General features: G+C 37.5%; 1 protein-coding gene across 8 annotated transcripts in view; it reads left to right on the plus strand.

The window, feature by feature from the left end:
* The window catches only part of LOC138703608 (uncharacterized), a 45,804-nt gene that overhangs the window by 14,747 nt on the left and 15,026 nt on the right, over nt 1-16,031 (plus strand). For 3 of the 8 annotated variants that reach the window (XM_069831640.1, XM_069831638.1, XM_069831639.1), the window contains 2 exons: nt 2,688-2,892; nt 3,036-3,331. In XM_069831640.1, coding sequence (XP_069687741.1) covers nt 2,714-2,892; nt 3,036-3,331 — 475 coding nt within the window. In that variant the 5' untranslated portion in view covers nt 2,688-2,713. Of the gene's footprint in view, nt 1-2; nt 2,893-3,035; nt 3,332-16,031 lie in introns of those variants that run through there. The other 5 variants (XR_011333214.1, XR_011333213.1, XM_069831635.1 and 2 more) reach the window with 2 other exon arrangements.

The raw sequence follows: 16,031 nt of genomic DNA on the forward strand, positions 1-16,031 counted from the left end.
ATGAACTGTTGTTTCTGCATATGCACAGTTCAACTCATGATGACATTCTGCAATGATGTTTGTGACCTAATGAATACTTTGAATTTAAAATACGAGCCACAGGAGTGAAGACTTTTTATACATGCCTCAAAATACAGTCTAAAGGTAGTTCTCCTCCACAGTGGGAACATAATGCCTTCTGCCCCAGTTGCCTATGTAAGTATGACTAAAGAGTCATATGATATTTTGAAAAATACGCTGAGATTAATCAAATATAATGAGCTCAAGTGGATAATTTGTGGTGATTTGAAAATAGTTGCCATTATATTAGGTATGCAACAAGGCTACACCAAATATGAATGTTTTCTGTGTCAGTGGGATAGTCGCGATAGAAATTCCCATTATAAAATAAAGATTTGGCCTGAACTTAAGTGGAAAGTTGGAGAAAAAATATACTGAATGAGAAATTGGTAGCCAGTGAAGATGTTCTGCTGCCTCCTCTTCACATCAAGCTAGGCCTTATTAAACAATTTGTTAAGGCCATGGACACATCTGGAAGAGGATTTATGTATCTTTCAAAAATTTTTCCTCGTCTTTCTGCAGCAAAAATAAAAGAGGGCGTGTTTGTGGGTTCCCAAATTAGAGAACTTCTGAACGACTCAGATTTTGAACAATGCCTTGCACCAAAAGAAAGAAGAGAGTGGTCTTGTTTCAAGAATGTAAAGCAAAATTTTCTGGGAAGTAAAAGAGCTAACGACTTCGAATAATTGGTTCAACAAATGATAAATGCATATAGAGATCTAGGATGTCACATGTCTTTAAAAGTGCATTTCCTAGATTCACATCTACATCATTTTCCTGAGAGCTGCAGTGATGTCTCCGACGAACATGGTGAAAGGTTCCATAAAGATATAATGTCCATGGAAAAGCGGTATGAAAGGAAAAATGGATGCCTGCGATGCTTACTGACTACTGCTGGAACATTGTTAGAGAGTGCAAAATTGAACACAAGAGAAAAAGATAAGATTTTTAAATTCTTAGGGAAAAGCGTACTTTGTTCATATTTTCTAAACTTAAATACATTTTTCCATATAATATAATTATTATATTAAGGCTTGTATATATTTTTGTGTTATAGTGCATAAAATGTTTGTAAATAATTTTGTAAGTGACTAAAATGTTAATAGTTACACGTTTTGCCTACATAAAATACATAGCGTGGAAACGAAAATTATTAAAAAAATGAAATTGCATATAACTTGAAAACTATGCGTGACACAGAGAAACTAATTACAGATTTGAATTCAGGAGGTAAATTTCCATGCTAATCAAGAATGTTATACCCAGAAAAATGAATTTCATTTTTTTTTTGTAGAACAGTGTTATCAGAGTAAATGGATGCACCACCTAGATAGGATGGAGGAAGAGCATTTCCCAAAGATAGCTTTCCAATATCGTCCAGAAGGCAGAAGAGATGTAGGTCGTCCGAGACTTTGATGGAGGCAACAGTTCTAATTGGGGACGGAACAGGTCGATAGGCCCATGCCGTCTTGTTGATGATGATGATGAGATATTAGCTGATACCATATCGTCGCCTGAATGCAAGAACTAGGTAACTCGAAATTTGCTTTTTTTAGTTACCTCTTTTATAGCATAGCAAAAATGGCACAAAATGTAATCCAGGATCTAGATAACTGATCGAACGATACCAGCGACATCTATTTTCCAATATAACAAACAGGTAAAAGAACACGAGACATATTCCTTAGTGCAATAAATAAGTAAATAGGCAATGTCACAAAATATGAAAAATCAAGTTACCTAGTTCTTGCATTCAGGCGACGATATGGTATCACTGGGCGCTTACAGTACTGTGATTATACAAAAATACAAATATAGCCTATGCTACAATAATGAGGCCTGAAGCTCTTCATTCAGTTCATGGTGTATGATATTTTGCGAAACATGTCACACACAAGCCTACATTACATTTCTGGCACATTGTCCGGCCAAAGGACTTGCATTCTTCTCCAGCACATCTTCTATTGCAGTGAGCAACAAAATGATGGAGTCCATCAAATCTCAAATCTGATAAATTTTGTCGGGAAGGATGTGCTCTTCCAGGGGATTTCTGCGCATTAGGTACACTTGGACAATTTCTCTTCGGAAGTCAAGCTGCGATGTTCCCTTGTGGATTTTCTTGTAGGGAAACCATGAGTTCATTACTGCCATATCTAACAGCCAAGTGACAATGGGCCAATACCACTTTTTGAATCGAATACCGATACGGTATTGCGCAATCCCTTGGTCCATGGTATCTGTTCCTCCCATATTGCAATTGATACAGTCAAAATGAAAAGTGACCAACTGACTTTTTTTTCAAAATTGAGATATTGATGCCATCTGGTTTCTAATGTGGTTCTCTATCGTTTACGATGAGAAAAGTGACCATATCTCGACTCTAAACATGAAATCTAAGCATATAAAACAGTATGGCAATGGAAAAACTGACCAGGATTTTATAGTTGGTCAGTTTTCATTTTGACATATAAATTCATGCTGATAAAAAGCTAAACTATTACTGACCGCTCTATTTTTAGATAGCCAATGCCAATGCTGCTGAAATATTACTTCCATTGTTGGTGGTAAATATTAGCTGCTTTTCTGTATGTAATATATTTTAATATTAAGCATCAGATTGTTTGTAGAGATTACAGTTATAAACCTGTCGAAAATGAGCAGTGATACAAGTGACAGTGACGATGATGTTAATATAATGCATAACAAGAAAAGAAAATCAAACCCCAGTCAGTGGAAACAAAACCTTATTCGCACAAAAAAAGCAGCTGGAGAAAAACACATAACCTACAATGGCAGTGAAGTGTCAGAAAGAGTAACCGGAGATGATTGTAGGTAAGAATTTTATTATTTTTATTATTATACGTTTGGTGAGCAAATAGTACAGCACTGAAATATATTAATATGCTTTATTGCGATAATAACTTTATAGTTTTCTGATTATGTGTATTTTATTATTTTTATTTTGTCTTCTTTAGATGCAAACGTAAATGCATGGAGAAATTGAGTGCTGCCCAGAAAATGAAAATAATAACAGATTTTAATTCCATGGTAAATAAAAATGCCCAAGATCTGTATCTTCAAGGACTTATTCGACCATATAATATCCAAAAGAGGATCTCAACTCCAGAAGGAGCCACTGTAAGAAATATAAGCTACCATTACATCATGAGAGTGGGTTTTGAGGAGCAGGTGGTTTGCAGATCTGCTTTTGGAAGTCTTCATGGGATTAAACCAGGACATGTAAAGCATGTTGCTATGCTGACAGCTAAAGGTGAGGTTCCTGTAGATGGAAGGGGGAAACATACTGTCGTGCCCCCGGGAATCGGATAAGTAGGGGATGATAAGGTAGTCCAGGTGAACGAATTATCAATCCTATAATCACTGCTGAGGATCCCAAGGAGCGGGAAAAGAACAGATTTTAAAGGAGTTGGTTATTCAACACACAAATTGCAGCTTCACGCTTGCAATAATAAGTAAACACAATAAAATAAACATAATGCTGAATATAATATAATAAAACATAATTTGAAAAAATTATACATTAGTATAGTGAAAAAGTTGCTAACTTCTTTCGTAAGTTCCTTCCTTAAAGAAAGTCTGAATCTGGCTAAGCAAGTACGGACAATTTCCACTTACATATAAGTTGTAGAATTGCCATCTCCCGTTCTTGTAGCCAAGCTCTGAATTCGTCTAAGTGGTGAAGGGAATATTCGGACTTAGAATATTCGTGGCGTTGGAGAACCTTCTGAGCTATAGTCTGCACCCTCCTCCTGGCTCTGGAGTAGCGTAATGTAGTCTCTTCCAAGTACCGCCGATTGAGAGTGATGAGCCAGATTCATGGGGTTTTATAGTAATTATAAAAAGGGATACGCCCGAAATAACAACGTCTGATTGGTTAAGATTCTAGCTTGGGGTTGGAACTTCAGAAAGAAGATAGCTTTACAATTGGTTGTTCACCATTGAAATATCATCGATCCCTTATAAGGTCATGACAAGATATCCTGTAAACAGGATGAGTTGTGGTATAGTGACTTTACATAAAAGAGCAAAAATACAGTAATTTCTTATGACAAACAGGATATAGGTGCGCTTCTTCCTTTGTAATATCAAAGTACAGAAGTCACGTAATGCCAATAAACTAAATAAATTGCAAATAAAAAGAATACAAGTTAACTATACAATACTGTAATCTTCTCTTACTTTCTAATGTTACAAATTTTAAGTGTCAGGTTCAAGGTGGGTTAACATCAAGGATAATCCTTAAACGAACTGCAAGGCCAGAGGCCCACGCTTAAGGCCAGGTGATCAATACTAATACAGGTAAGCTTAATTACAGGTGTACCTGGGTAATTGCAGGTATACCTGGGTTCGAGCATCACATTACTCTCACCTTTCAAAATGTTTGGGTATACTCAAACAAACATTTTAAGAAAATGGTTACAATAAAACATACAAAACTCAAATGATAATCTTAGTAAACATCAAAAGCCTGGGAATTATCATTAGGTTCCCAAGTTTCAACAGGATGTGGTCAGACTGTTAATTATTAAAATGTCTTTAGTAGTCGTCATATCACCACTTCCTCTGTGAAATAAACTAATTATACTTATACAAAATGTCTTCAGGCAACTTGCTTTACATATCTGACTTCTTTATCTTGTACTTGTTGACGGACGTTAGTGGCGTACAAACAATTGGGCGGATCCCCGGTTCGAAGCGGCCTGTTGCTCCTTCGGGTCCGGATCCGATGTTGTTACTTCCTCTTCGTTTAGCTCGTCGAGGTTCATTGCTACCTCGTTCCGTTGCGCCTGACGTCGAGCACGTGGTGTCGGCCTTGGATCTGTGAGAACTGAGTAACGCTGGCGTGCGTGCTGGAAGCAACTCAATAACTTCCGTTTAAATACTACAACCAATAACGTCAATGTCATTAAAGCCACTATAGTAATTAAAAACACATTTACTGTTGCTTTTTCGGAGCTATTAGGCTTACCTTTTAATTCTGAAGTAAGACCTGATACGTCGAAATTTTGTCTCGATTGAACAGCTTCACTTTTTGCTATCACTGTATTCAATGTCATTATTGCCTCATCTGACATAGCTTGTGGTAATTTATTAATTAGTACATTTTCTTCGTCACTATTTAGCAAGTCTTTGATGTCCGGCAATACTATATGCAAATTAGTGCGTAGGTTAAATTCGCTTCTTCCTGAAGAATGTGGAAATAATTTAAATGATTCAGAATGGATGTAGCAGGTAGAGCTGTTACTAATTATACCGGTGTTCTCCAACTTTAAGTTCATGACTTTGTTTTCGGAAGCTGTATACTCAAAGCCAGGGGTATAACAACGTAGTGTTACCTCTGTGGGTTGATACAGACTATAGACCCAGAACCGGTGATCTGGTGAACGTATCCACACAGCTGGAAATGGGTGATTCAAAATCAACCTGCTACAATGTTCTCTTATGGCTTCTGCCTTACCAAGAAACAAGGCTATAGCACAGCTGGGCTGGTTTTGCCTATACAATGTATAATCGGAAGGGCAGATGGTGAAATAACTCTTTACACACTTACTTAGCATAACATCAGAAAAGGTTGTGAAAAATTGTCGGTCCTCTGATACAGCCAGATATGTTTCTTGTATGTCAATAACCATATGTTTTTGGAGAGTTTTATGGAAGAAAGGCAAGGGATGTAATTGATATAATTCAAAATGACGATCTGCTGCTTTTAATGGAATATCAATGAATAGTCTAATACTATCTGATGTGGCTGCTGCATGTACTGTGGCTAAATCGTAATAAATATACATATCCTCAACGGTAGTCGTAGTTATCATAGATGTCCCTGAGGTCAATTTTAATGAAACTTGTTGTAAAATATCTGATAAGTTATGGGGTCGGATTAATGACGTGGATAATTTGCCTAAAGATGTCATATCCAACGCGGTTAATGTCTGTGCAAGGCAAGTTTTTATTTCAAATACTGCCATTTCTACTTCTCGAATCATAGCACTATAAGTAGTCTGTTTCTTAATTAATTGTTGGACGTCGCGTACATCTGTCTGTACTCTACTTAATCCTATTGAAAAGTTTGAAATAGAGTCTCTTAATACTTCTGCTAATTTGATAGTGTTTTGAGCATTCAAATGGGTTTCTTGGTCTAACGTTTTAATCCAAGTTAATTGGTGTTCTTCTACGTGTAATATCTTTTGTTGAAATCCCTGCAACTGATCTATTACATGGTTAATATTATGTAAGTCCCGAGAATCCATAGTTCCGAATAGATACTTTAATGTATAGCCTACCACATCTATAAGTCCTCGTCGTGTCCGATTTTGATCTTGTACTGAGGATACCTGTAATTGAAAACTTGTATCTGGTTCTGGTAAAAGTTTTGTTATATCTAGTAGTTCATCTGCTAGGTTATCTACTATGTCCCCAACTCTGTCTAGTTCGGTCCATAGCACAGTCAATCGTCCGAACATTATTCTAGGAATCTCTTGTCTAGCTTCTTCTAATATTTCCCGGATTCGTACAATTAGATTACGGTATACCTCTAAGTTAATGTTTACGACTATGGTCCACTTGTCGCCTGTCAGAAGGACGTCTCGATCTTTCAAAAACACTGCCCCCTTGTCTAAGGCCAAGTCTGCGTCTGGTTGTCTTGAGTCCTTCGTAAGTGTCCTTGTAAAACAAACGGCAAGCACTGTAAAAACAAAATACAAGCTACTGTACTTACTTATACCTAAAATATAGATATACTATATTTATTTAAATCCTAACCGAGTATTCAGAACTCTTTACGGTTATAGGGGCCTAAGCGCGTTTCCTATAACATTCTTATTACATGGAGTTAGAGCAAAAGTAACAAATTTCGATAGGTTAATATCAATCGTAGAAATGGACATATAAAATTTAAAATTAAATTTCAAAAATAATTTGGCTCGATGCTGCGGCTGAGTATTATTCAGGCGAACTCTACCGGCCAGCACGATAGTCCCAACTACATCATGCATGGAATGTTACATCATACACAACTCCAAAATGTGCTCTACTCCGTTACATCCTCACATATGCGTCGTAACCTATTACGTAAGGGATATTGCAATGCTGCATTATTAAACGGCACTATATTAACTTCCTCGGTAATATCTACCTGATCGTGACTCGGTTCATTATTTAATTCACTATTTGCTACATTGGTTTCACCATTATCATCTTGTACATCATCAATTTCCTCATCTGAATCAAAAGTATACTTTCTAGGCTGATTTCCTCGATCGCGTAATTTATATGGGCTAGTAATAGTTTCTTTATCCTTATTTTGACGTCTAACAGAGGTCCCCGGCTCCCAATCTTTATCACTATCGTCACAACGTTTATTTACTGCCTTTTGCTTCTTCTTGGCTGTCTCTGATAATTCATCATTAGCGGGCTCCATATTTTGTTCTGGGGTTTCCTCATTTCTTTCTTCACTCGTTATGCTAGGCGGGCTTATTATTACCGTAGCATCATTACTTGACATATGTCTGCTATTGCATTCCTTAAGTCTATTTATGTGAACGTTTATACATTTCTCTTCACTAATTTTGACGGTGTAAACCAGGTTAGATAATTTCTCAATTATCTCAAATGGTCCAGTCCAATGATATGCGAATTTCTTAGCTTTACTTCTGGAAGCTACGGGGTCATAGAGATATACTATGTCTCCTGCATTAAATTCGCGCTCCCTTGCTCGCTTGTCATAGTGAGCTTTGGACTGTTCATGACCCCTTTTGGATTGTTGTCGCACTACTTGAGATGCAACTCGAATTCTATCTGCTAATAGTTTCACATGTGCCTCATAGGAATCATAAGAATTTTGTTTTCTTCCCAAATTTCGTTTTACTTGAATGAAGCGATCTTCAATGGGTAACTTCATATGTCGGCCAAAAACTAAATAATATGGGCTAAACGTAGTTACTGTATGTGGTGTGGCTCTATACGCCATAATAGCATAGGGTACAAATTTATCCCAATTCTTCCCATCTTTATGAACATAATGTGATAACATATCAACTAATAATTTATGCATCCTCTCGCATACTCCATTACTTTGTGGATGGTACGAGGTAGTCTGAATTTTCTTAATCATCAATAATCTACACGTTTCAGAAAATAATTTTGAAGTGAATTGGGTTCCCTGATCAGTCAACAAGCGATTGGGTGTCCCCCATTGTGCTATAATTTTGGTCACAAATTCTTTTGCGACTGTCTCTGCACTTTGGTCCGGAATAGGGATAGCCTCACAAAATCTGGTGAAATGATCAACAAAAGTTAATAAGTATTTATTCCCAGATTCTGTAGTAGGTAAAGGTCCGACAATGTCCAGCGATACAGTATCCATGAAATCGTCGGCTGCTACCGCATCTCCTAATGGTGCTCTTTGAGATTTTCCAATTTTCCGTTTAGCACACTTATCACATGAGCCTATATACTCTTGAATGTCACTACTCATGGTCGGCCACCAATACTTAAGTTTTATGGCTGCAATAGTCCTCTTGGTACCTTGATGAGCCATAAAAGTATTATCGTGATAATGCTTTATCACTGTTGCTATTAGCGAACGCGGAATGACAACTTGTATCCCGTGTGCAGGGGAATGCCTACACAATAACCCATTATTATCTTTATGGAAGTCATCAAATTCAATTAACCTAATCAGCTGATCATCGGCTAACTGTTCTGACAAAATCAATTCTTCGGTTAAATTAAATTCTGAGTCTGAGGTCACAATACCAACATGTCGGCTTAAGGCGTCTGCATGAGGTAACTTTTTGCCTGGTTTGTGAATCACTTCATAATCAAACTCCGCTAGTCGTAGACTCCATCTAGTGAGCCTCGAACTCGGATCTTTTAAGTTAAGTAACCATCTGAGGGCTGCGTGATCTGTGTGGAGAGTAAATTTTCTCCCGTACAGATAACATCTGAATTGCTTCGTAGCAAAAATGACTGCAAGAAGTTCCCTTTCAGTGCAGCTATAATTTCTTTCAGCGGCATTCAACTGTCTGCTGCAATAAGCAACTGGTTTCTCTTCTCCATTTATTTTCTGTGATAGGACAGCGCCTACGGCTTCCTGTGATGCGTCTGTAGTTACAATGAACGGTAATGAAAAATCAGGATAACTCAACAATGGTTCTGTACTTAATTTTGCCTTTAGTTCTCGGAAGGCTTCTTCCTGACTAGTCCCCCATTTAAATTCAACATCTTTCCTAGTTAACATTGTTAAAGGTTTAGCAATAGCGGCAAAATTAGGGATGTGTCGTCGATAATAGGATGCTAAGCCTACAAAAGAACGAATATCTCTAACTGATCTTGGTTGCGGATAGTCCCGAATGGCTTTGATTTTCTGTGGATCGGGCTTCACACCTTCTCGCGATACAATATGACCTAGGTACTCAACCTGATCCGTTGCAAAAGTACACTTAGATGGCTGAATTTTGAAATTAATTTCTTGCAATTTTACAAACACCTTTTCTAAATTCTTCACATGAGTGGCGATATCTTCACTCATTATCAAGATATCATCAAGATAAGCCAAACAAATGGTCCCTTTCAGGCCCATTAATAGGAAATCAATACATCTCATAAACGTGCTGGGAGCATTCTGCAAGCCGAAAGGCATTCTATTATACTGATAGTGTCCCATGTGACACGTAAAAGCAGTTTTCTCTTTGTCTTTTTCATCAATTGGTATTTGCAAGTAACCAGAAGCCAGATCCAATACAGAAAATACTTTACATTTCCCTAGAGAATCTAACGTCTCTACAATGTTAGGGAGGGGATAAGCATCTGACTTTGTAACGGCATTTAATCCCCGATAATCAATACACAATCTGTGCTTTACAGTTCCATCTTGAGATTTCTTGGGTACAAGTACAATAGGACTTGCCCATGGTGAAGTACTGGGTTCAATAATTTTCTTATCTAACATGTCATTAATTTGTTCTTCCACCACCGATTTTAACGCGTGGGGAATTCTATAAGGATTCTTCTTCACTGGTAAAGCATCTCCGGTATTTATGGAATGCTTCACTTCACTAGCACAGCCTATTTCTGGACTTCCTTCGACGTAAAACAAATGCTTATACTTTCGTAAGACGGCTATCATAAGTCTCCTATCTTTGCCCTGTAAGTGCCCTAATTTTTCATCTAAAAATTTCTCAAATTCCCATAATTCTGGTACATAATTGTCTTTAGCCCTACGTCGATTTGTGTTCCATGTTCGCTTTGTTTCCCGGTCAATCATATTCACGGTCCTATTACTGTTATTCATCTCATTAGCGATTTCTGATTCTTGATCAACACCTAGGTTTGCTACACTAGCTTCTCCTATAACACGGTGTTTGACTAAACTCACAGGTTCGGGCGAAAAATTAACAATTTGAATAGGTACGTAACCTAAAATTTTCTCACACTTTAATACATTAACAGCTTCATGTGGTGCGTTTTCCATAACTAATTTTTCCTCTAATTTTAGTTCTCTATTCAACCCTACATTCACCCCCTGTTCTGACGATCGTGAGCAAAATAAAACCTCACCATTATCATCAAATGTTGAACTTTCACACAACTGGTGTTCACAATTATTTATCTGCCTAACTTGACCTTGACTATTCACGGGAATTATAGTCTCCTTATTCAGCACCGGTCGGTCGTCCAACTTTCCAGTTGCAAACGCCGACTCTGCCGCACCATTCACAGACAGTATCATAAGGGATTGTTCGTCCGAACCGACTAATTTATCCGGTGAGGGGTTTTTGCTTTGGGAAAGACCTTTTATGTTGGTAGGGAAATTTTCTTGGCCACTTGCATTACAATGAGGAACACAATTATTACTTTTATTACGATCACAATTTTTCTGGCCATTCATGGAGACTTTTCGAACGTATCCCGATCCGTGATCATCCACAAGGGAACTATGTCCCCGAGCATCATTGACAATTGTCCTAAAATTACCAAGTTGACTAATGCTGCGTGCTACATGAATTCCAGGTAGCCCATCCTGATCACTGGTTGGTTCTACCAATAGCACTTGAGAGGTCTTTGGGTTACAACTAAGATTATGGCGTCCCATAACCTTACCTCGGACTATTTTTACTGTATGTGGTGGTAAGACAACGGACTCGGCTAGCAAGATAGGTCCGCTCCAGTCAAGCTGATCGTGAGTCGATGACTGCGAGGCCATTGCAGACACAGAACCCGATTTTCCAGACACTGATGCGACATTGCACGATTGTAGATCAGTGTTGATCAATGTCACAGTTTGCCTGCCTATTACCAAGGAGTTCGACTGGACGTCTATACGCGCACCAACATAGCGCAAAAAATCCATCCCTATGATGCCTGCGGCGCTGATTCGTATGTCGCTTATCACAAATTTAAATTCAAATTGCTCACTTCCCATAAGGAATTTGACCGTCTGGGTTCCAAATGTTTTTACCTTTTGCCCGTTTGCACCCCTGATCACTACATCAGATTCTGTAATTAGCGCTGAGCTTACTGTGGGTTTAATTAATGATACTGTGGCGCCGGTATCCACAACGAATTCCCAAATTTTCCCCTCTATTTCTAAGTCTACCCGAGGCTCGCTAACTACCTCGTTTAAAGCAGACGGCGCTACCAGAACTGAGTGTGACTGTAATTCGGCTCCTACGACGGGGTTTTCTTCGTAGGACCTATCCCGTTTGGGTACTGTCGCGGATGCCCCTCTGATCCCTTCCTACAGTCCCGTTGATAGTGACCCATAATCCCACAGTTGTAACATTGGATGCTCGATCGGTTACTATTTGAATTTCCACGTCCCGGAGCTAACCCTCGCCCCCTTGACCCGTTATACTGTCCCCTAGTATAATTTCCCCCGGGTCGTACATCTCGACCGCGAGCGAATCCCCTGTTGAAATTCGGCTCATATCTGCGGTTGTTGCTCCATGCTTGATAATTACCCGAATTTTGTTGTCTGTTCCCTGCTTGGGCTTGAACCATAAACAATTTCTTATCTTTTTGCTCCTTCAAAACGGATGCACCTTCATCCTTTTCCGTTTGATACACTTGATTCGCTATTCGTAGCGCATTATCAATTGTAGTGGGTGCCTGAAATCTAACTTCTCGACCAACAGTTCCACGTAAACCATGTATGAATGCGGCAACTAATCGCCTATCTGCTTCCTGCTTCAAAATCTCTCTAGTATTGGCATCCTGATCATGCACTATTGTCTTTAAGCTTAGTCTTCGCACTCTGTCGCAAAATTCTTCTGGTGATTCGTGCTTTTCTTGCATGGCATTTTGTAATTTTAAGTAGTGATATTGCATCGATCTCTTATCTTTAAATCTAGCAATAAAATTTTCCTTGAAGTCTTTAAAAGAAATATCTACTGCTTGTAATTCAGGTGTGGTGTCATAATATGTTCTCGCTGTGCCTCGCAATTTCAATATGGCAATCTGAACTGCATCTTTATCTGTAAGTCGTCCCATGGTGGTAATTCTTTCAATTTGGTCAAAGAAACTGGTAACTGGTATACTATACGAGTCCCCTTTCCATGGCTCTACTAATTTGGTTACGCTTAAGTCTTTGGAAATTAATGCAGGTGGATCGTTTCCTTGCGGCATCTTGTTGGTATTTGATTACACTAGTTATTTAATGGATACCTTCCCACTCGTCAAGTATGGATTCAACGCTGCTGTCTACTGGTCATCTGTTCAACAGTTACGTGGTCTGTGTACCTACGCTTGTTGGTGGGGTTTGAGCTATTATGCTGACTCAATTCCTCCCAACCAGCTTATGTGCGCATTGACACCCTCGATCCTGCTATCAATTCGTCGCTAAACTCACCACTCTGGCAATACTGGGGAAGATAGTCCGTACGTTCGATTTCCAAAATAGGGTAGTCGAATTCTGGTGGTACGTAGCGTATAACTAGTCGTATGTCTACTTCGAAAATTACCTCTAACCCTTGCGAATGTTCGTAACGGTATGTTTTTAACGCTGGTGTCTTAAAAGTTTTAAACGGTCTACCTGCAAAGGCAATATCAAGGCGAGATCCTGCCTTCAAAGCAACAAATTTCATACGATGCTCTTGAATTAAATTCGTATTAATATTAGTATGTTTTCTAAAAAATGTCTCAACTAAACTTTGGGCGTAATTGCTTGATCCTTCCAAAGCTAAAGGATGCGATACCCCAATTACATGTACAAAAAGGACGGTAAATTCTGTATCACCTTCGGATACACCCGAACAACATTGAAAACAAGCCATACAAAATTAAATCAATGCAACCACATTAGATAATAAATTCAAAACAACAACTAATAAAAATTCAAAAACACAAATAAAACATAAATAAAATAAACACATAAACCACCCCCTGTTAAAATCTGACACCGCTGCCACCAAATGTCGTGCCCCCGGGAATCGGATAAGTAGGGGATGATAAGGTAGTCCAGGTGAACGAATTATCAATCCTATAATCACTGCTGAGGATCCCAAGGAGCGGGAAAAGAACAGATTTTAAAGGAGTTGGTTATTCAACACACAAATTGCAGCTTCACGCTTGCAATAATAAGTAAACACAATAAAATAAACATAATGCTGAATATAATATAATAAAACATAATTTGAAAAAATTATACATTAGTATAGTGAAAAAGTTGCTAACTTCTTTCGTAAGTTCCTTCCTTAAAGAAAGTCTGAATCTGGCTAAGCAAGTACGGACAATTTCCACTTACATATAAGTTGTAGAATTGCCATCTCCCGTTCTTGTAGCCAAGCTCTGAATTCGTCTAAGTGGTGAAGGGAATATTCGGACTTAGAATATTCGTGGCGTTGGAGAACCTTCTGAGCTATAGTCTGCACCCTCCTCCTGGCTCTGGAGTAGCGTAATGTAGTCTCTTCCAAGTACCGCCGATTGAGAGTGATGAGCCAGATTCATGGGGTTTTATAGTAATTATAAAAAGGGATACGCCCGAAATAACAACGTCTGATTGGTTAAGATTCTAGCTTGGGGTTGGAACTTCAGAAAGAAGATAGCTTTACAATTGGTTGTTCACCATTGAAATATCATCGATCCCTTATAAGGTCATGACAAGATATCCTGTAAACAGGATGAGTTGTGGTATAGTGACTTTACATAAAAGAGCAAAAATACAGTAATTTCTTATGACAAACAGGATATAGGTGCGCTTCTTCCTTTGTAATATCAAAGTACAGAAGTCACGTAATGCCAATAAACTAAATAAATTGCAAATAAAAAGAATACAAGTTAACTATACAATACTGTAATCTTCTCTTACTTTCTAATGTTACAAATTTTAAGTGTCAGGTTCAAGGTGGGTTAACATCAAGGATAATCCTTAAACGAACTGCAAGGCCAGAGGCCCACGCTTAAGGCCAGGTGATCAATACTAATACAGGTAAGCTTAATTACAGGTGTACCTGGGTAATTGCAGGTATACCTGGGTTCGAGCATCACAATACTAACAAGCCTCATGCTTATGATTCAGATATGTTGAAGCTAATTCATGATCATATTGCATCACTAGCCATACCCGTGTGCTCTGCTGCACCCGTTAGAAATAAATATAAAGGAATTACATAATTAAAATAGAACATTTGATCCAGGGAACATTCGTGTTTGATAGAAGGATAAATCGTTTAATATGTTACTTAATTTAAATTGTATTTAAAATATTAAAATGCGATCATTTTGATCCAGAGATCACTCATTTGGTGCAATGACAATTCCTTTAACATGTTTCTTAATTGTTATTACCAATTATTTTTGGAAAAGCGAAAATTAACAGAAAAATTTTGGCTACAGATTTATTATTATGTTTATATTATATTATATTATATTATGAAAAAGTGTGTTGATAACGGATGTACTCGAATTAGAAAGTTTTTAATTTGTTGTGGGAGCTCTTGAATCTCAGGAGGAACAACTTTTACAACAGCGCAACATAATCTGCTTGGCTCATTACCCAATTTTTTTGCATTGCATTTATTGCATATGTATTTTATGTATTTTAACACGATTCAATTGAGCATAGTTAACATTTGAATTATAAAATAATGGATTGCTAAGCTAACGTACTATTACTGCATACTAAATCAATACACTCTCGTTGTTCGTTAATTCTCTGAGATAAAAATGAATATGTTCATAAACATTATTATAAGAAATAAAGGAAATGAATATACAGAATAACCTATCAAGTTTTCTGTGCCTAAGAAGCTATTTTAATCTTACCTGTCCTCAATTCACTCAAAAGTTACTGTAATAACATTATAGCATTATGTCCATCCAGAGAAGCTACACTTTCCAATGATGAAATAATAATTAATTATACAAATCGGTTAATTTAGCTTCTGATATTACTTCATACAAACACAGAAACATTGTCTGTAGGCTATGTTTCATAGCTTTCGATTGTTGTGTCCAAGGCCCCTTATAAACGAAGTCATTTGTTTTTTATTTCAATACACTGCCTTAGACGGCAGTTATTTTAATTTTAAAACTCATTTATCTCATTAAATATCAGTCCTATCAAAATTTTTCAGAGAATAAAACTTATCAGAAATCATTTTTAAAGAAACTTTGGTTATGTAACATTTTTCACAAAAATCAATAATAAGCGAGATATTTCAATTTATTTAATTCAGGCCCCCTTATAACCCCCCTTTTAAATAACGTATTTTGAATGCCATATAGCCTATAATCTAAGTTACAACGAACTTAATTTATATTCCAATTTTCATCGAAATCGGTTCAGCCATTATCGCGTGAAAAGGAAACAAACATACATACAGACAGACAGACAGACATACAAACAAAAATGTCAAAAAAGCGATTTTCGGTTTCAGGGTGGTTAATTATATATGTTAGGACCAATTATTTTTGGAAAATCGAAAATTACCAGAAAAATTTCGGCTACA

Source organism: Periplaneta americana, chromosome 7, assembly GCF_040183065.1.
Source record: "Periplaneta americana isolate PAMFEO1 chromosome 7, P.americana_PAMFEO1_priV1, whole genome shotgun sequence".
Taxonomy (NCBI): domain Eukaryota; kingdom Metazoa; phylum Arthropoda; class Insecta; order Blattodea; family Blattidae; genus Periplaneta; species Periplaneta americana.